At 36.0% G+C, this 14,256-nt stretch overlaps 1 protein-coding gene across 7 annotated transcripts in view; it reads right to left on the bottom strand.

The window, feature by feature from the left end:
• Positions 1-14,256, bottom strand: part of RASA2 (RAS p21 protein activator 2) — a 113,922-nt gene that overhangs the window by 75,423 nt on the left and 24,243 nt on the right. For all 7 annotated transcript variants that reach the window (XR_010383190.1, XR_010383194.1, XR_004134512.2 and 4 more), the window contains exons 2-3: positions 11,613-11,730; positions 7,145-7,248 (exon numbers count right to left, since the gene is read on the bottom strand). Coding sequence is in view for 4 of the 7 variants with exons in the window: in XM_064491663.1 (XP_064347733.1) it covers positions 7,145-7,248; positions 11,613-11,730 (222 nt within the window). In the remaining 3 variants the exon portion in view is untranslated. The remainder of the gene's footprint in view (positions 1-7,144; positions 7,249-11,612; positions 11,731-14,256) is intronic.

Genomic DNA, 14,256 nt, shown 5'->3' with positions numbered 1-14,256 from the left:
AAGAGTATTCTTAGATCCAGCACCACTTCTAAGCATTTCCTTACCATCCATAACTACCATATTATATTGGGGTCCCATTTTTAAGACACAACATATTCTTAGAAATTTCGTCCTGATACAGATAACCAACTGGCAAAATCTTGGCCACTCGTAGAAATAGCTAAAAGGGTAGATAAAAGTAGTGGTAAGTGTGCCTGCCTATACAAGATGAAATAGGACCAGAGGACTGAAAAAATTCTGGCAAATATCAACAACAGCCATCCAGTCAATGGCAACACTTAGATGCCCTAGTATACAGGGTTTAGATTGACATGTTCTGGTTTCTGTGGCAGATGGATATATTAGTGGCTTCCAATAAATCATACTTCCTTGGTCTATGCCATTGCATGGTCCCCTCCAGCACTGACTCTGGTTTTGGCCACGGCACTGACTTTTGCCAATGGGACATCAGCAAATGTTATGCAAGCAGAGTCTCAAGAAGCACCTGTGCAGCAGTAAGGCTTACCCTCTTAGAACCTCAACACCGCGAAGAGAGGGAGGTCCAGGTAATAGCCAGCACCAGCCATCAGACATGTGGGTCAGACCATTAAGCTTGGTCACCAAAGTATAGTCTTAGGCAATTTTCAGACAATAGGTTTGAGTTAAGAGCTAAATGCCAGGATAAATTATAATTCAAAGTGTTGGAAAACACCTTAGCTCTCTTAAACCCACCCTTATTTTACAGGTGAGCAAGGCCTAAGAAAGTAAAATGACTTGTTTAAGGTCACAAAGCCAGTTAATGATGGAGTCATGACTGTAATTCAGGTCTCTGATACTCTAGCGAAATTCTCTTACTTCGTATCATTCTGAACCAGAGGAAAGCAAAACAAGTTAACCAGTCTAAGAAAACTGTAGTTTAACTGTTTGACCCTAGATTCCCCTGAAAACTAAAATAATAAGAAAATACACATTAGAAGGTTAAATACATATATTTTCATTTTAATGTAATTACGATCCTCATTGGAAATGGAATTTTATCCTTTTTTTTTTCAAAGATGAGAATTTTTAATGGTACAAGCAAGTTGAAAAAATTAATTTAACCCTACAAATTCTGCACCAACAAGACATCCTGCACCCAGGATTTGACTTTAGGGAAAAGAAGGTCCACAAAAAAAATGTGTCCGTCCATGTTTATAGCAGTTTTTAAAGTTCACTTCTATGACTGGTGTATAATAGTCACCAACACTTTTTTGAGAAATGAGGCCTAATGAATATTCTAATATTCATTAAACATTCTGCTCAGTTACCATATTCCTTTCACCACTAAGAAGACATAACCCAAGCATTTGCTGAATATAGAAAAAGGTCATCATTTCGTGATGTGTTCTAAGAATTCCAATATTTTTTTGTTTTGTTTTGTTCATTTATTCTTTTTACCCTTTCTTTTTTTTTTTTTTTTGAGCACTTTTAGCATCTCTGCCATCTCTTCTTGTTTAGACTACAGGAATCTTGGACCAGTTCTTGGACCAGAGAATTGAGTTCCTTCCTCAAACGCACATTGACCCTCATCACTTTTCTGCACGTATCAGTGAGGCTAAGTATATTAAATAAATCTCTGTTGAGCCTGGCATGCTCTACAGATTTCTCCATGCCAGCATTCTCCTTTTTAGCAGCACCAATCTTGTCAATAAGTTGGTATTTCTCCTCAATCAATGCAGCCAGCATTTTTGCCAACTTCTCTTTGTGTTTTCCATAAAGTCGACTTCTACAAGACTGAGCAAGTCTGAAAGTACATAAGACACCCAACAGGAAGCTGATGACAGGCAGACATGCCACTGTCCGCCCTTCTAGGGTCTGGAAAGTGAACCATGAACTCAGGCCACTGGGCAGCAGCAACACCACAAACTCACTCAGCTTCCCAAAGAAGAGCCTTAAGCCAAGCTCCACAAAGGATGGCAGCCCCTCCATGGCACTGATCCACCACAGGGCTCTGCCCAGTTACCATGGATACACCAGCCACAATAAGCCCTGGGAACACACCAACATTCTACCTGGAACCCAACCAGCAACTGACATCCTAGATTGGTCAGGTATCTTGTCAGTGTTGGGAGAGGGGCTGTGTCAGAGGAGAGGTTTGTCACGAAAATGTGATTCTCTCCACTAGGGTCTAATTGTAACTTTTTCTTCCCTCTTTCCTTTTGTGTTGATCTCAATACACAATACAAATGGTGTGAAGTGTGTCCATGTGAAAGTTACGGTTTCATATGTCTTTAAAATTTCTAAAACCTGACAGTATCTGAAGAACCACTGTAGTAATTATGTTAGAATCATAGCCATTAACACAGAATATACACCTCTGTCCCATTTCTACTGAAACACACACACTCATCATGGATCCATCAGATTCGTGGGGGCTGAATTTCATGGAAAGGAAATCAACTGCAATGTACAAGTTTTTTATTTAGTTATAGTCAGTTTACAAAGCTGTGTCAATGCTTGTATACACTTTCATGTCTGTCTCTTTTGCTCTCAGTACTGTTTTTAGAGCTACATGCCTGTTTTTATATGAATATGCCATTCATTCTGTTCATAGGGTGGAATATGCCTTTCATTCATTCTGTTGGAAGGCTTGTAAGAGTATATCACAAACTATTAATCCATTCTCTTAATAATAGACATTTGAGTTAGTTCAAGTTTTGTTATCATGAATCAGTATTTTTGAATATTTATGCACACATCCTTTTCTAAATCTCTGATGGAATTTTATTCTTATATAAAGCTTTTCTTTCCTCTTTTCCTCTCTTTTTGAGAGAAAAAGACATTATATCTTAGGATAATATAGCACAGTAAAAGACCTTGAAAACCTTAATTTTACAATTTCCTATCTTTTTGTAGTAATGGTTTCTAGGTCTCAAGTTTTTAATTACTCCATAATCAAGTTTTTGTACTAACTGTTCCTGGCATATAAAGACGTCTAATATGAAAAACTTTGCCCATATTGGTAACAGTTATAACTTCCAGGAAGGGGACTGGGAGGTGGGAGTCAGTGGTCAAAATTAATTATCTGTAATACTATAATTTAAATTTTCTTACAAAAAGAAAAATATCCATATATTACCATATATGGAAGGTAATATCCATGTATTACCTATACAATTAAAAATAAAAAACAAAAAGCTCTCAAAGCTATTCAACCAGTTCACATTCTCAGCTCTTCTTATGTTTGAAAGATAGTTCTCTCAAATTTAACTCAAATTACATTCCCAGAAAATGCTATGGCACTGTTTAACCTACAACAGAGCAACTCAGAGTCATAGAATAGTTAAGGGAACTCAATTTCCAGCAGCTTGAAATTAAAAACAACAACAACAAACCCCCCCTAATCTTATGAGTTAATGACAAAAGAAAATATGTTAAACTAAAAAATGCAAAAATTTATAAGTGAAAATATCAAGACCATTTTCCAACTAGTTTTTTCTTTTTCGTTTGGTTTCTTTCTTTTTTTTTTTTTGCTTTTTCTTCTTTTCCAACTTTAAAAACTATGCACATACTGTGTTTACTTTAATAATTCCTATTTGTAAAAGGAAAAATAATTTCTGCTAAGTGAAGAAGTTTTATTTCCTAATAAGAATAAACTTATTTTTTTAAAAGTTTCTATACCAAGTTATTGCCTTCTGATACCACTCTACAAAGAATTGATTTTTACTTAAATTAAAATTTTTACTTTAAAAATAAACAAAAAATGAAACAAGGGCAACTTTTACAAATCATAATTATAAACCTCAATTAAAGCCTTTTCGAGAAACACTAAATGATGACTATGTGTAAATAAGACAATGAAAATTACAAAACATTTTAAAAAGTCATGATAATCAAAGATACACACTCTTTCAAGGGTCACTAATAACAGCCAACAGCCTCTATGCAATCTTTATCCTACTCTCTCTCTAGTTATTAAAAGATCTCCTTGCCTTCTGAGATACTGCTCTCTCCTATCTCTCTTCTGACCTTTCTGATACACTATCAATCTTCACTGAAGCCTCATTTTCCCTGCAACCCTCCTTAACTGCTTCCAGGACAATTTCATTCATTTTGGTAGAGGCTTCAAGTATCACTCAATGCTAATGACTCTCAGATCCACATCTCCACATCAAGTCCAGATCTCTTCCCTAAACTTCAGATCTGTTTTTCCAACAGCCAACCAACATGTCCACCAAGATAGAGCCCAGGTAATACAACAAGTTTAACTTGTCTGAAGCCAAAGACATCCTCTCCCCGTCCCATCCCCCACTCAAAACTGAACGGTCTTTTTCACAGTTTATCGCAGTTAATGAATAAGAGCCACAGACAACAAGACCATTTTTAACTCCTTCTCTTCTTATATCCCCTGTATCTCCTTAGTCCCTAAATCCTATTTGAAGGCTACTCCTGTGAGGTACATGCCATCATTTACATTTCCACAGCCATTACCCTTCATCTCATTTGAAAACAGCTTCCTTGATGACCTCCCTGCCATTAACCTCTTGCTATTCTAAACCATAAACTATAGATTACATATTTAAAGTATGTGTATGTATACCTAAAAAAAAACTGTGTGTGTATATATAGTTATATATAATTACACATATATACTTTAACTATGTATTTCTAGAGACACTGAGTTTGTAGTTTGAGATTTATTGCTTAGGCCACAGAAAGTTGTTAAACTACAAACGTCTATTTGTATATATAGTTATATATAACTTTCAAAAGCCTCCTCATTCTAAAAAGGCTCAGTACTACTGTCTATAGGATAAAGTCCAATTCCTTAGCACAGCTTTTAGGGTCACCACAACTTGGCCCAATTTGTATTTCCAGATTCACCAGCTACCACACTGCTCTGAAGTAATTTATACACTCCAGCACATACACCACAAAGATTCACTTTTTCTTCTCTGCTTCTGCTAATCCCTGTTATCTTGAAACTCAGGGTAGTCTCTGTTCTCTGCTAATCCTCCACCAAACAAAATTAACTCTTCTTTCCTCTGTGCTCCCAAGTACTTTGTTCCTACCTCCAGCACAGACCCTATTAAATACATTAGTATTAGAGTACACATCTGCCTCCCTGATAGCCTGGGAGCAACTTGAATCTTATTCATCTTAATATTCCCATCTTTCGTGTGCTACAGAAGTGTTTGTAAATGTTCGTTTAACTGAATTGAGGATAGAGCCTCAAGGGTAATCCATAATTAAAGGTCTGTTAGAAAGAGAAAAGTCCACATATAAGTAAAGGAGTCAGAAGAAAGACAACTAGGAAAATGCAGTGACATTAAACTGTCTTTTCTTTGGCTTTCAATAAACTGAATAAACAGTTCAGAGAGTCTAATGTGACACAGAGGCAGAAGGCGATTGAAAACTACGAAAATGCCTTTTGTGATAGAGAAAAAGTATTTGTTATGTATACAGCTGACAAAAGTTAACATACTTAATAAATACAGATGTATAGGAATAGATAAAAGATAAAATTCCATCCAAAAGAAAAATAGACAAAAGAATTAACAACTAATTCATAGAAGAAAAATGTAAAAGACCGATAAACATTTGAAAAATTCCTCAAATTCACTAATAATCAGAAAACATTAAGTTGGAAAAAGAAAATACTACTTTCACCTATCAAATGGAAAAAAAATTTCAATGATAATATTCAAGAATGACCAGGGCATGATGATGATTATGCCCATGCTATGCTGGGGGGAATGTAAATTAGTACAATATTTCTGGGAGCCAATGTAAAAATACATACAGGAGAAGCTTAAAAATATTCAAACCCTTTGACTCAGCATTTTCACTTCTAGGAATTTATCCTAAAAAAAGAGACATGCAAAAGTTTATGCAGAAGGATATTCATAGCAACACCATTTAGAGTATTAAAAATCTGGAAACATCAATGTCCACCAAGAAAGGAGTGACAAAGGAGTGATAAAGTCATATATTTCTAAAAAAAGATATTAAAAAACAAATTATTTTTGAAAAATATTTAATGAAAGAATCATTAGATAATATTAAGTGAAAAAGGAAAAAACTGAATAAATAGTACAACATAACAATACAAATGCATGAAATAAAGAATGGGAAGAAATACACATATTAACTGTAACTATTCCTGTGCAAAGTCACTACCAGTCCCCTAAGAACACAAAGTAATTTTATAATTAAGAAAAAATATGATTGTTTTTAAAAGGTTATTTTATTTGCTCCTAAATGATTTTGGCAAATTTCAATTGTCAGAAAAACGTAGAAGCCAGATTACAGGAGATTTAAAGATAAATAAGTAGTAAGCAGAAGGATACACACCATTTGTTAAGTAGTTCAATAGCAAAAGCAGAAACAAATTAGATGGTAGTTAAGAGGTCAAAATCAATTAAAGCCTAATCATTTAAACTGTAGGAGACGAGCATATTCAAATTGGAAATGAGAGATGGAGACGATGAAATTCAGGACACTAAAAAGGGAGAGTAATACATGTAAATTACAGACCTCTACCTGTTATTACAGTTCAAAGATAATGGTGCAAAGACCATAAATGTGACACATATGGGGCCAGTTAGCATTGTTCTAGTCCGTGCCTACAGATTACACCCCAGCCTCAGACAATTATTTAAGAAATAGTTACTGGTCACCAATATGGCCAGAGAGAAAACATATGACTAGATTAAAGTGAATTATTACTTCTATTAGAAAAGCTCCAAAAAACAGATGTTCTTTGGAGATCAAATACTGTGATCTTTGTATAAAAACATTCTTTGAACCATTTAACAAATACTTACCAAACAGTTACTAAATGTAAGGCAGTCTCTGAGTGACAGTCTCTGCCTTCATAAATATCATATTCAACTAGCGAATCTAGACCTTAAACAACAAAATGATGAACAAGTATAATGAATACTACAGAAAGGGACCGATCAGGTACTATGGAAATAGATGAAACCATGACAAGGGGAGGATCAGTTACACCCCTTCCCTGAGGAAGTGTCATACAAGCTGAGCATACAAATTAAAAATCAGGTCCACAAATGAAGTCTAGAGGAAAGGATTAGAAATGTTGAGCATATTTTCAACACTTTTAGAGAAAGAATGAGTGCAAACACCAATGTTGTGATTAAAGATAATTATGAATAGTACATACCTATACGAAGGTCTCTTTGTAAAACATTCTTATCATAGACATAGAAAGACAAATATTGGAAAGTTCTTGGAATCTCAAAGTAAAATTCTTCACTGAAAAATGGGCTGAAGAGAAAAGGGGGAAAGTTCATTAAATGTAAATTCAACAGTATCCTCAATTAATATTTTCAATAAAATAAATTAAAATTACAAACTAAAACACCATAAAGAAAAGTTTCAATAGCTCCAAAATAATTCTCTATGTTATGTTTCAACTAAATCCTGCACAAACCAAGCTGAACTCTACAAGGACCTCAACTGCCAGGCTGGGCTCTGAACAAGCAGATTTGCAGGAGTCCTGTGGCCAGCAGACCCACTAACTGCCTAGGGTCATGCTCACCTAAAGTGGACACAAGAGCTGAGGATAGTGTTGTTCACACCATCATCATCTCAGAAATACGTAAAGCTAAATTAATCACAATAATATAACATCTAAAGTGGGTAATGTTATATAAAATGTTAAACATATTCTTCAAAAAAATAAAACAAGATATTTTTAATCCACTTTACTGAGGAATAAATTACATATGATAAAATCCAATTTAAAGTGCAGAGGTTGGGGGGGGAGGGTATAGCTCAAGTGGTAGAGTGCATACTTAGCATACACAAGGTCCTGGGTTCAATCCCCAATACCTTCTCTAAAAATAAGTAAGTAAACCTAATTACTCACCCACCCCCTCAAAAGTGCAGAGGTTGTGACTTTTGATAAAATTATAAACCTGTGTAGCCTCCATCCCAATTAAGATACAGTAACATTTCTATCTCCTCATAAAGTTATTCTACCATACCAGCCACAGTGATCTGATTTCTGTCACTAAAGATCTGCTGTAGGATTTCATATAAATGGAATCAAATGGTTAAGTACATTTGTGTCCAGCTTCTTTCACTCAGCTTAATGTCTATGAGATTTTTTTTCCATTTTGTTACATATATCACTAGTTCATTAGCTTTAATTGCAGGATAACATTCCATTTATGAATATTCCACAATCCATTCTCCTAGTGATGTCATCTGACTTGCTTCCAATTTGGGCAATTAAAAATAAAGCTGTATGAATATTTGTACGCACAGCCCTTTTATGCTTTCAGTTCTTCTGTGTATGTAACTATAAGTGGAGTTGCTGAGTTAAAGGGTAGGTGAATTTTTAATTTATGGGAAATTGTCAAACTGTTTCCAACCTGATTGTACCATTTTCCACTGCTACCAGCAGTGCAGGAGAGAGCTTCAGGTGCTCTGTATCATTGTCAACTTTTGCTACCAAAACTTTTTAAAATCAGATATTCTAGTGAATTTGACATGATAAATTTATACCCCTGTGTAATCTCTACCCCAATCAAGATAAAGACATTTCCATCTCCCTAGAAAGTCCCCTTGTGCAGTCACTTCATACTATCACAGGGACCAGTGGTCTGATTTCTATCATGATACATTATGTTCAAGAATCTATAGTGACAGAAATGGTTTTAAACTACATTTCCCTGATGACTCATGATGTTAAATATCTTTTCATGTGCTTGCTGGCCATTTGTATATCTTACTTTAGGAAACATCTGTCTGAGTTTTCCCCACATATTTTAAAAGGGTTGTCTATCTTCTATTTTTTTTTTTAAAGAAATTTTGGATACAAGTCCTTTGTCAAAATATTTTCTTCCAGGCGTGGCCTGCCATTTCATTTTCTTGCCAGTGTCTGTTGAAGAGCAGAAGGCTCTGATTCTGATAAAATCCAATTTATCAAGTTACCTCTTTTATGGCTGATGCTTTTAGCATCCTAAGTAAAGAAATCTTTGCTTACCCCTAAGTTGCTAAGATTTTCTCCTATGAAACAGCTTATTTTTCTAAGTTCATTTTAAAAATGCTATTTTGATATTTAAATTCTCCCATGAAGACATGAATCTCTGAAATGCTAGTTAACATCATCTGTCAAAGTACCTCTTTCCTGAAAATGTTTAAAGAGCAAAAAGATACATTAAAAATGTCACCATAAAATATAACTTCTTCAGGATGTCACGACTTAAAGAGAAGCTGAAATGCAAAGTAAATGACTCTTAAAGAAGTCATTTAGGACCCTGTCCAGAAAACTGCCAGCTCAGCTTTTTAGTTGTTACAATGCCTGGTCAACGTCTGTCAATATGTTTTTCACTTCAAACGTAACCAAAATAAACTTCTAAAAGTTGGTCTGTCACAGTAACTAGTCTTCTATTTAGTCTCAACATAGAAAGCAATACAAAAACAACTATTAGGTAAAGACACGACATGTTTAGGAATTTTCCTCCTTTGCATCATTTTACAATCATAAAATTAAGAAATTCCTTTATACATCACACATCCACACTCAACTATTATTTTAAAAACACATTCTAAGGCCAAAAAAGGACAAGATGAGACCTATTCATTAAGTCATCTGTATCACTATATTACCACAATCTCAACAAATTAATCCCCACATCTGGGTGTCTACGTCTTTATTCTATAAATTAATTAATTGATTAATCAATGTATTTGAAGAAAACTTTTCAACAAGGTTGGTAAGGAGCAATGACCAGATTTATTTAAAGCAATACTCTACTATGATCACTGACCTATGATCACGCTTATCACTCCTAAGGAAGTTCCTGGTGTGGAGAAGAGAAGCAGTATTAATGTTACTCGATTTGTTTACAGACCACCTACTCCTTAAAAGGAGTTAAGGTAGAGATTTAGGAGCTATGGATTCCATGTGTGACTCCTACTTACCTGATATGAAAATTCTATATCCAGACTGCCTATAAAAACTATAATATTCAGAACCCATAAAGATCTAAATGGTATCTACCGACTTTTGACTTAGCTTATCACATTATCCACAAGGGTAGAAAACAATGAAATGAAAGCAAAGTGAGGAAGGCTTTGTGCTACAGTTTCTTTCACCCTATTCCACAAGGGAACATGCTAGGGGGGCACCTAGAATCCAAGAAATATCTAACTATATTGAAATGACCTCAGGTAACCACTGCTAGCCTTAAAATATCTTCCAAGTTGCTACGCATCTAGAAAAATAATTTAAGATGGATAAAAATAATTGGTTTTATAATTTTCCCCAACACAAATATCTGGAAAGGCAAGGGTTTAATACAAACAAACAAAAAAGTAAACTAACTTCAGTTACTCATTTACAAGTCTACATATTAGGAACAACCCAAAGTATTCAATTTATTAAAAATTACTAGTTTTGTATGTCACTGATTTTTCTGCGATATGGAATCAACATACATTAAGTAACAAATTAAGATTTAAATAGTTTCACGTCCCAATCTCAGTTTTGCTTCTAACTTCCTTTATTATATGCACAAATTATTCAGCCTTTTGGTGACTCAGTTTCATCATTTATAACATGTAAGTAACAAAAGAATTCTAATACAACAGGGACAGGTGATTTACGATTAAAGACGTGAAGTGTATTACTTTAACTCTTTTTGGGTTACTAAATATCTCATCCACCGTATGTTCATTCCAACAACTCTCCATTCCCTAGCTTTAACTCTTACCTCTGAATAAGACTGCATCCTTACAGCACAGCTCTGCACTAGAATTATGTCCACAAACACTATTGCAGAGAAGAGGCGGTACACTCTAACTTGATGAATTAGAATTTACTATGATATTCTCAAAGTGCTATTACACTTTCAAAAGATGAGAAATCTACCTAGGAGTTCATTCCCTTACAATGCCCTACTTAGTTAAGCGACTTGTACAAACTTTAAGGGGTAATTTATTCTCATGAGTAATAAAATAATGATGAACTTTGAGAAAAGTTTGAATGAATGGGCAAAATTTAGCCTACAGAAAAACCTGAGGTATATGGCAGTTGTTTTCAAAAACTTGAAAGAGTGTCATGTGAAACATGGATTAAACTTGTTCTCCAGAAATCCAGGGGACAGAATTAAAAACAATTAACAGGAAGATACATTTTGAGGCAATGAAAAGTCACATGAAAGCAAGCACTGAGTCTGTCTTGTTCTCGTGGTTGTATGAATAAACAGCACCCAGCAAGTTCCTGGCGTGCAGTACATTCTCCTTTTGATAGACGTTAATCAACTAAATGCAACAGTTTTTTAAGAGTCAGAATGGTTCCAAGACCCAACAGGCTGCTTAGGAGGCAGTGAACTCCTTGGTCACTGGAACATTATTAAGCAAATGCCAGATGATCACTTGTCAAAGATAATTGTCAGTGTGAACTAAGCATAAGGCATTTAGTCCAGCTCAATGAACATGAAGGCTCCTTTAAACTCTGAGATTTCATAATTCTAAAAATAAACTCAGAATGTAAAAGAAAAGTAAAAGTTCCAGATGAAAAATGTCTTCTTGATGATGGCTGCCTAGGAAATGTATGTATAAAATGTTTCAATCAATATATATCATGCAAATGATAATTTACCAATTGTTTTACAAACCTTAAAGATTTCTCAACAACTTGGGTACGGTAAACCTCTTCCTGGTCCAAATTTATGGTGCAGAAACAATCTCTCATTTTGTGGGGTCCAAGATATGGCAATAAATTTTTTGCTTCACCTGTTGGCACAAAAATTAAAACTGATGTTAAAAATCACCACCTGCTATATGCTAAGCCTTATATAGAATAAATTAAATTCAAAAGAATATATAAGATGTAGCACAGAAAAAAAAATTACTGATTAGAGAAAGATGATGATCAACTTGATCTAAAGGAGTCTGGTGAGACAGAAGGGAGGAGCTGTGTACACAGGGGCGTGTGAGATCATGTTATACCACTGGGTCCCTCCTCCTAGAAAAGGGCAATCCCCCAACTTGTGCCCTCCAACCCATCCCACCAGCGCCACCCCAAAGACTTGTCTCCATAATTAATCCCTCTTTTTTGTATCACCATTAATTTCCCTCTCTACTGGATCATTCCCATCAGCTCATGAACAAGCTTTGGCATTTCCCAATTTTTTAAAAGTACAAAAAAGAAAAAAGAAATCTCCCTTGACTCTACCTCCTCCCTCAGGATATTATTCCATTTCTAGACTCCCTTTCACAGCAAAACTTCTCAAAAGCAATCATCTCTAGTCACTGTCTCCAATTCCTTACCTTCTATTCATTCTTTGATCCTCTTCAGCTTCTAACCCAATAATGACACTGAAACTGCTCTAGCCAAAGTCACCAATGCATTCCATATTGCCAATGGCATGTCTCTGTCCTCATCACACCTGATCTGGCAGCAGTATTTAATACAAGTGGAGGCAAACACCCCTCCTTAAAAATCCCTCTTTCCCTAGCTTCCACACCCAGTATTTCTGGCTTTCCTCCTACATCACTGGCCCTCTGCTGACTTCCCTCCCTTCTCACCTCTAAATGTTGCAATGCTTCAGGGTTCAGTTCTGGACCACTTTCTCTTCTTTCCCTATGCAAATTCCTTCAGGGTATATGGTGTTAATGCTAATGCCTCCCAAATCTGCATTTCCCACCCTGATTACTGCTCCCCAACACTAGATGTGAATATTCAACTGCCTCCTTGAATATTCAGTAGGCTTCTCAAACTTAAGCCCCAGATCATCTGATTTCTTCCCCAAAGAACACAGGCTTACCCCAGTCTACCAGCATCTTCTCTCTTTTTCACTATCCTTCCAAAACCTCCCACCCCTATATCCAACCCATCAGTAAATCCAGCAGACCTCCAAATAAATCCCAAATCCCACCACTTCTTCTTGCCTTCATTAGTATTACCCTACAGCCCACCTTCCATCAAGCATGTGATCTTTTAAGCACACTATTCAGGTCATTCCCCTACTCCAATACGGTTCCATTTCACTTAGCGTACAAGGCCATTTCTAAATCCCTAGTTTCATGGTCTTCACAGCTCTACTGGACTGTGCTCTTCTCTCTGGCCTCTTCTCCTCCCACTCACCCTCTTCCCTTACATTAACCATGCCCAGCCTGTTCAAGGGGAGGGCCTCTGCCTGGAACGCTCTAACCCTCCCTCTCCTTATGGCTGCCTCTTCTTACCACTCAGGTCTCAGCTCAAATGCCACTTCCTCAGAAAAACCCTTCCTGACTATTCTATCTAAAGTAGATAAGCCTGCTACCATATTCTATTTCTGCTTGTTTTCTTGACAGCATTTACAACTATCTGAAACTGTTCATTTTTACTTAAGTTTATTTTTGGTTCCCTCAATTCAAGGCCTGAGAACTTGCTGATCCCCAAGATTTAAAACAGTGACTGTCACACAGGTGACACTTGAGAAATAGTTGCTGAATGAATATTAGAAGAAGCCTGTAAGTCTAGTTTCGAAGTTCTCGTGATATGAGATGCTCATGGGCTGAAAGGACACACAGAAGTGTGGGCGCTGAAGTCAGACACCAGTGAACTACATTAGGAAAGCAAGGTGGTTGGCACAGGGCAAGAGCATTTCCCTGAGAATCATGAAACCAATGCTCCTGTCTCACCTATGCCACTAAGCAGCAAACGACTTCAAAGCTCTGAAGAACAGTTTTCCTGATGAAAGCCTGAGCTAGATAAACTCAAGTCTCTTTCTGCTTGTCAACTTTAAAGGCCACTTAAACCAATATATTTTAAAGAAGTCAATCAGAAACTTAAGAAGCACTGATGAAAAACCCAGTAACAAATAGTTCTCTAAAATTAAAATTAGAAAATCAATGGAAAGGCACCAGTAAGATACTCATTGTTAAGTGTGTCACTGAGAGGTTAGGGAAAAAAGTCAAGGAACCACTTAAACAGAATAAACATACTTACATTCATCTCAAGTCAGAATCAAGGAATCTGATCTTTTAAAATGACCCTCAGATTGTCTAATGTGAGTTGGCCTTTATAAATACACTGGTTTCCTAACAGAAAAAAAATTATATGTATTTGAATTTGTATCCATCCATTTTCCTGTTCCACATGAGAAGAGATCCCCCTCCTCTTCTCCAAAGCTCATCCATCTACCGGTGCTCTCTCTACCCCATTCCCTCCCTCTCACGCTAGGACACTGCCAACCAATTCTATTTCCAATCTTCTCCTTTAAGTCTCTCTTTCATTGACAGCTCCCCTCTATATAACCCAGAGGGTTTTGGTTT

This window comes from Camelus dromedarius, chromosome 2 (assembly GCF_036321535.1).
Source record: "Camelus dromedarius isolate mCamDro1 chromosome 2, mCamDro1.pat, whole genome shotgun sequence".
NCBI classification, from domain to species: Eukaryota; Metazoa; Chordata; class Mammalia; order Artiodactyla; family Camelidae; genus Camelus; species Camelus dromedarius.
This window is presented reverse-complemented; position numbering and strand designations above follow the sequence as displayed.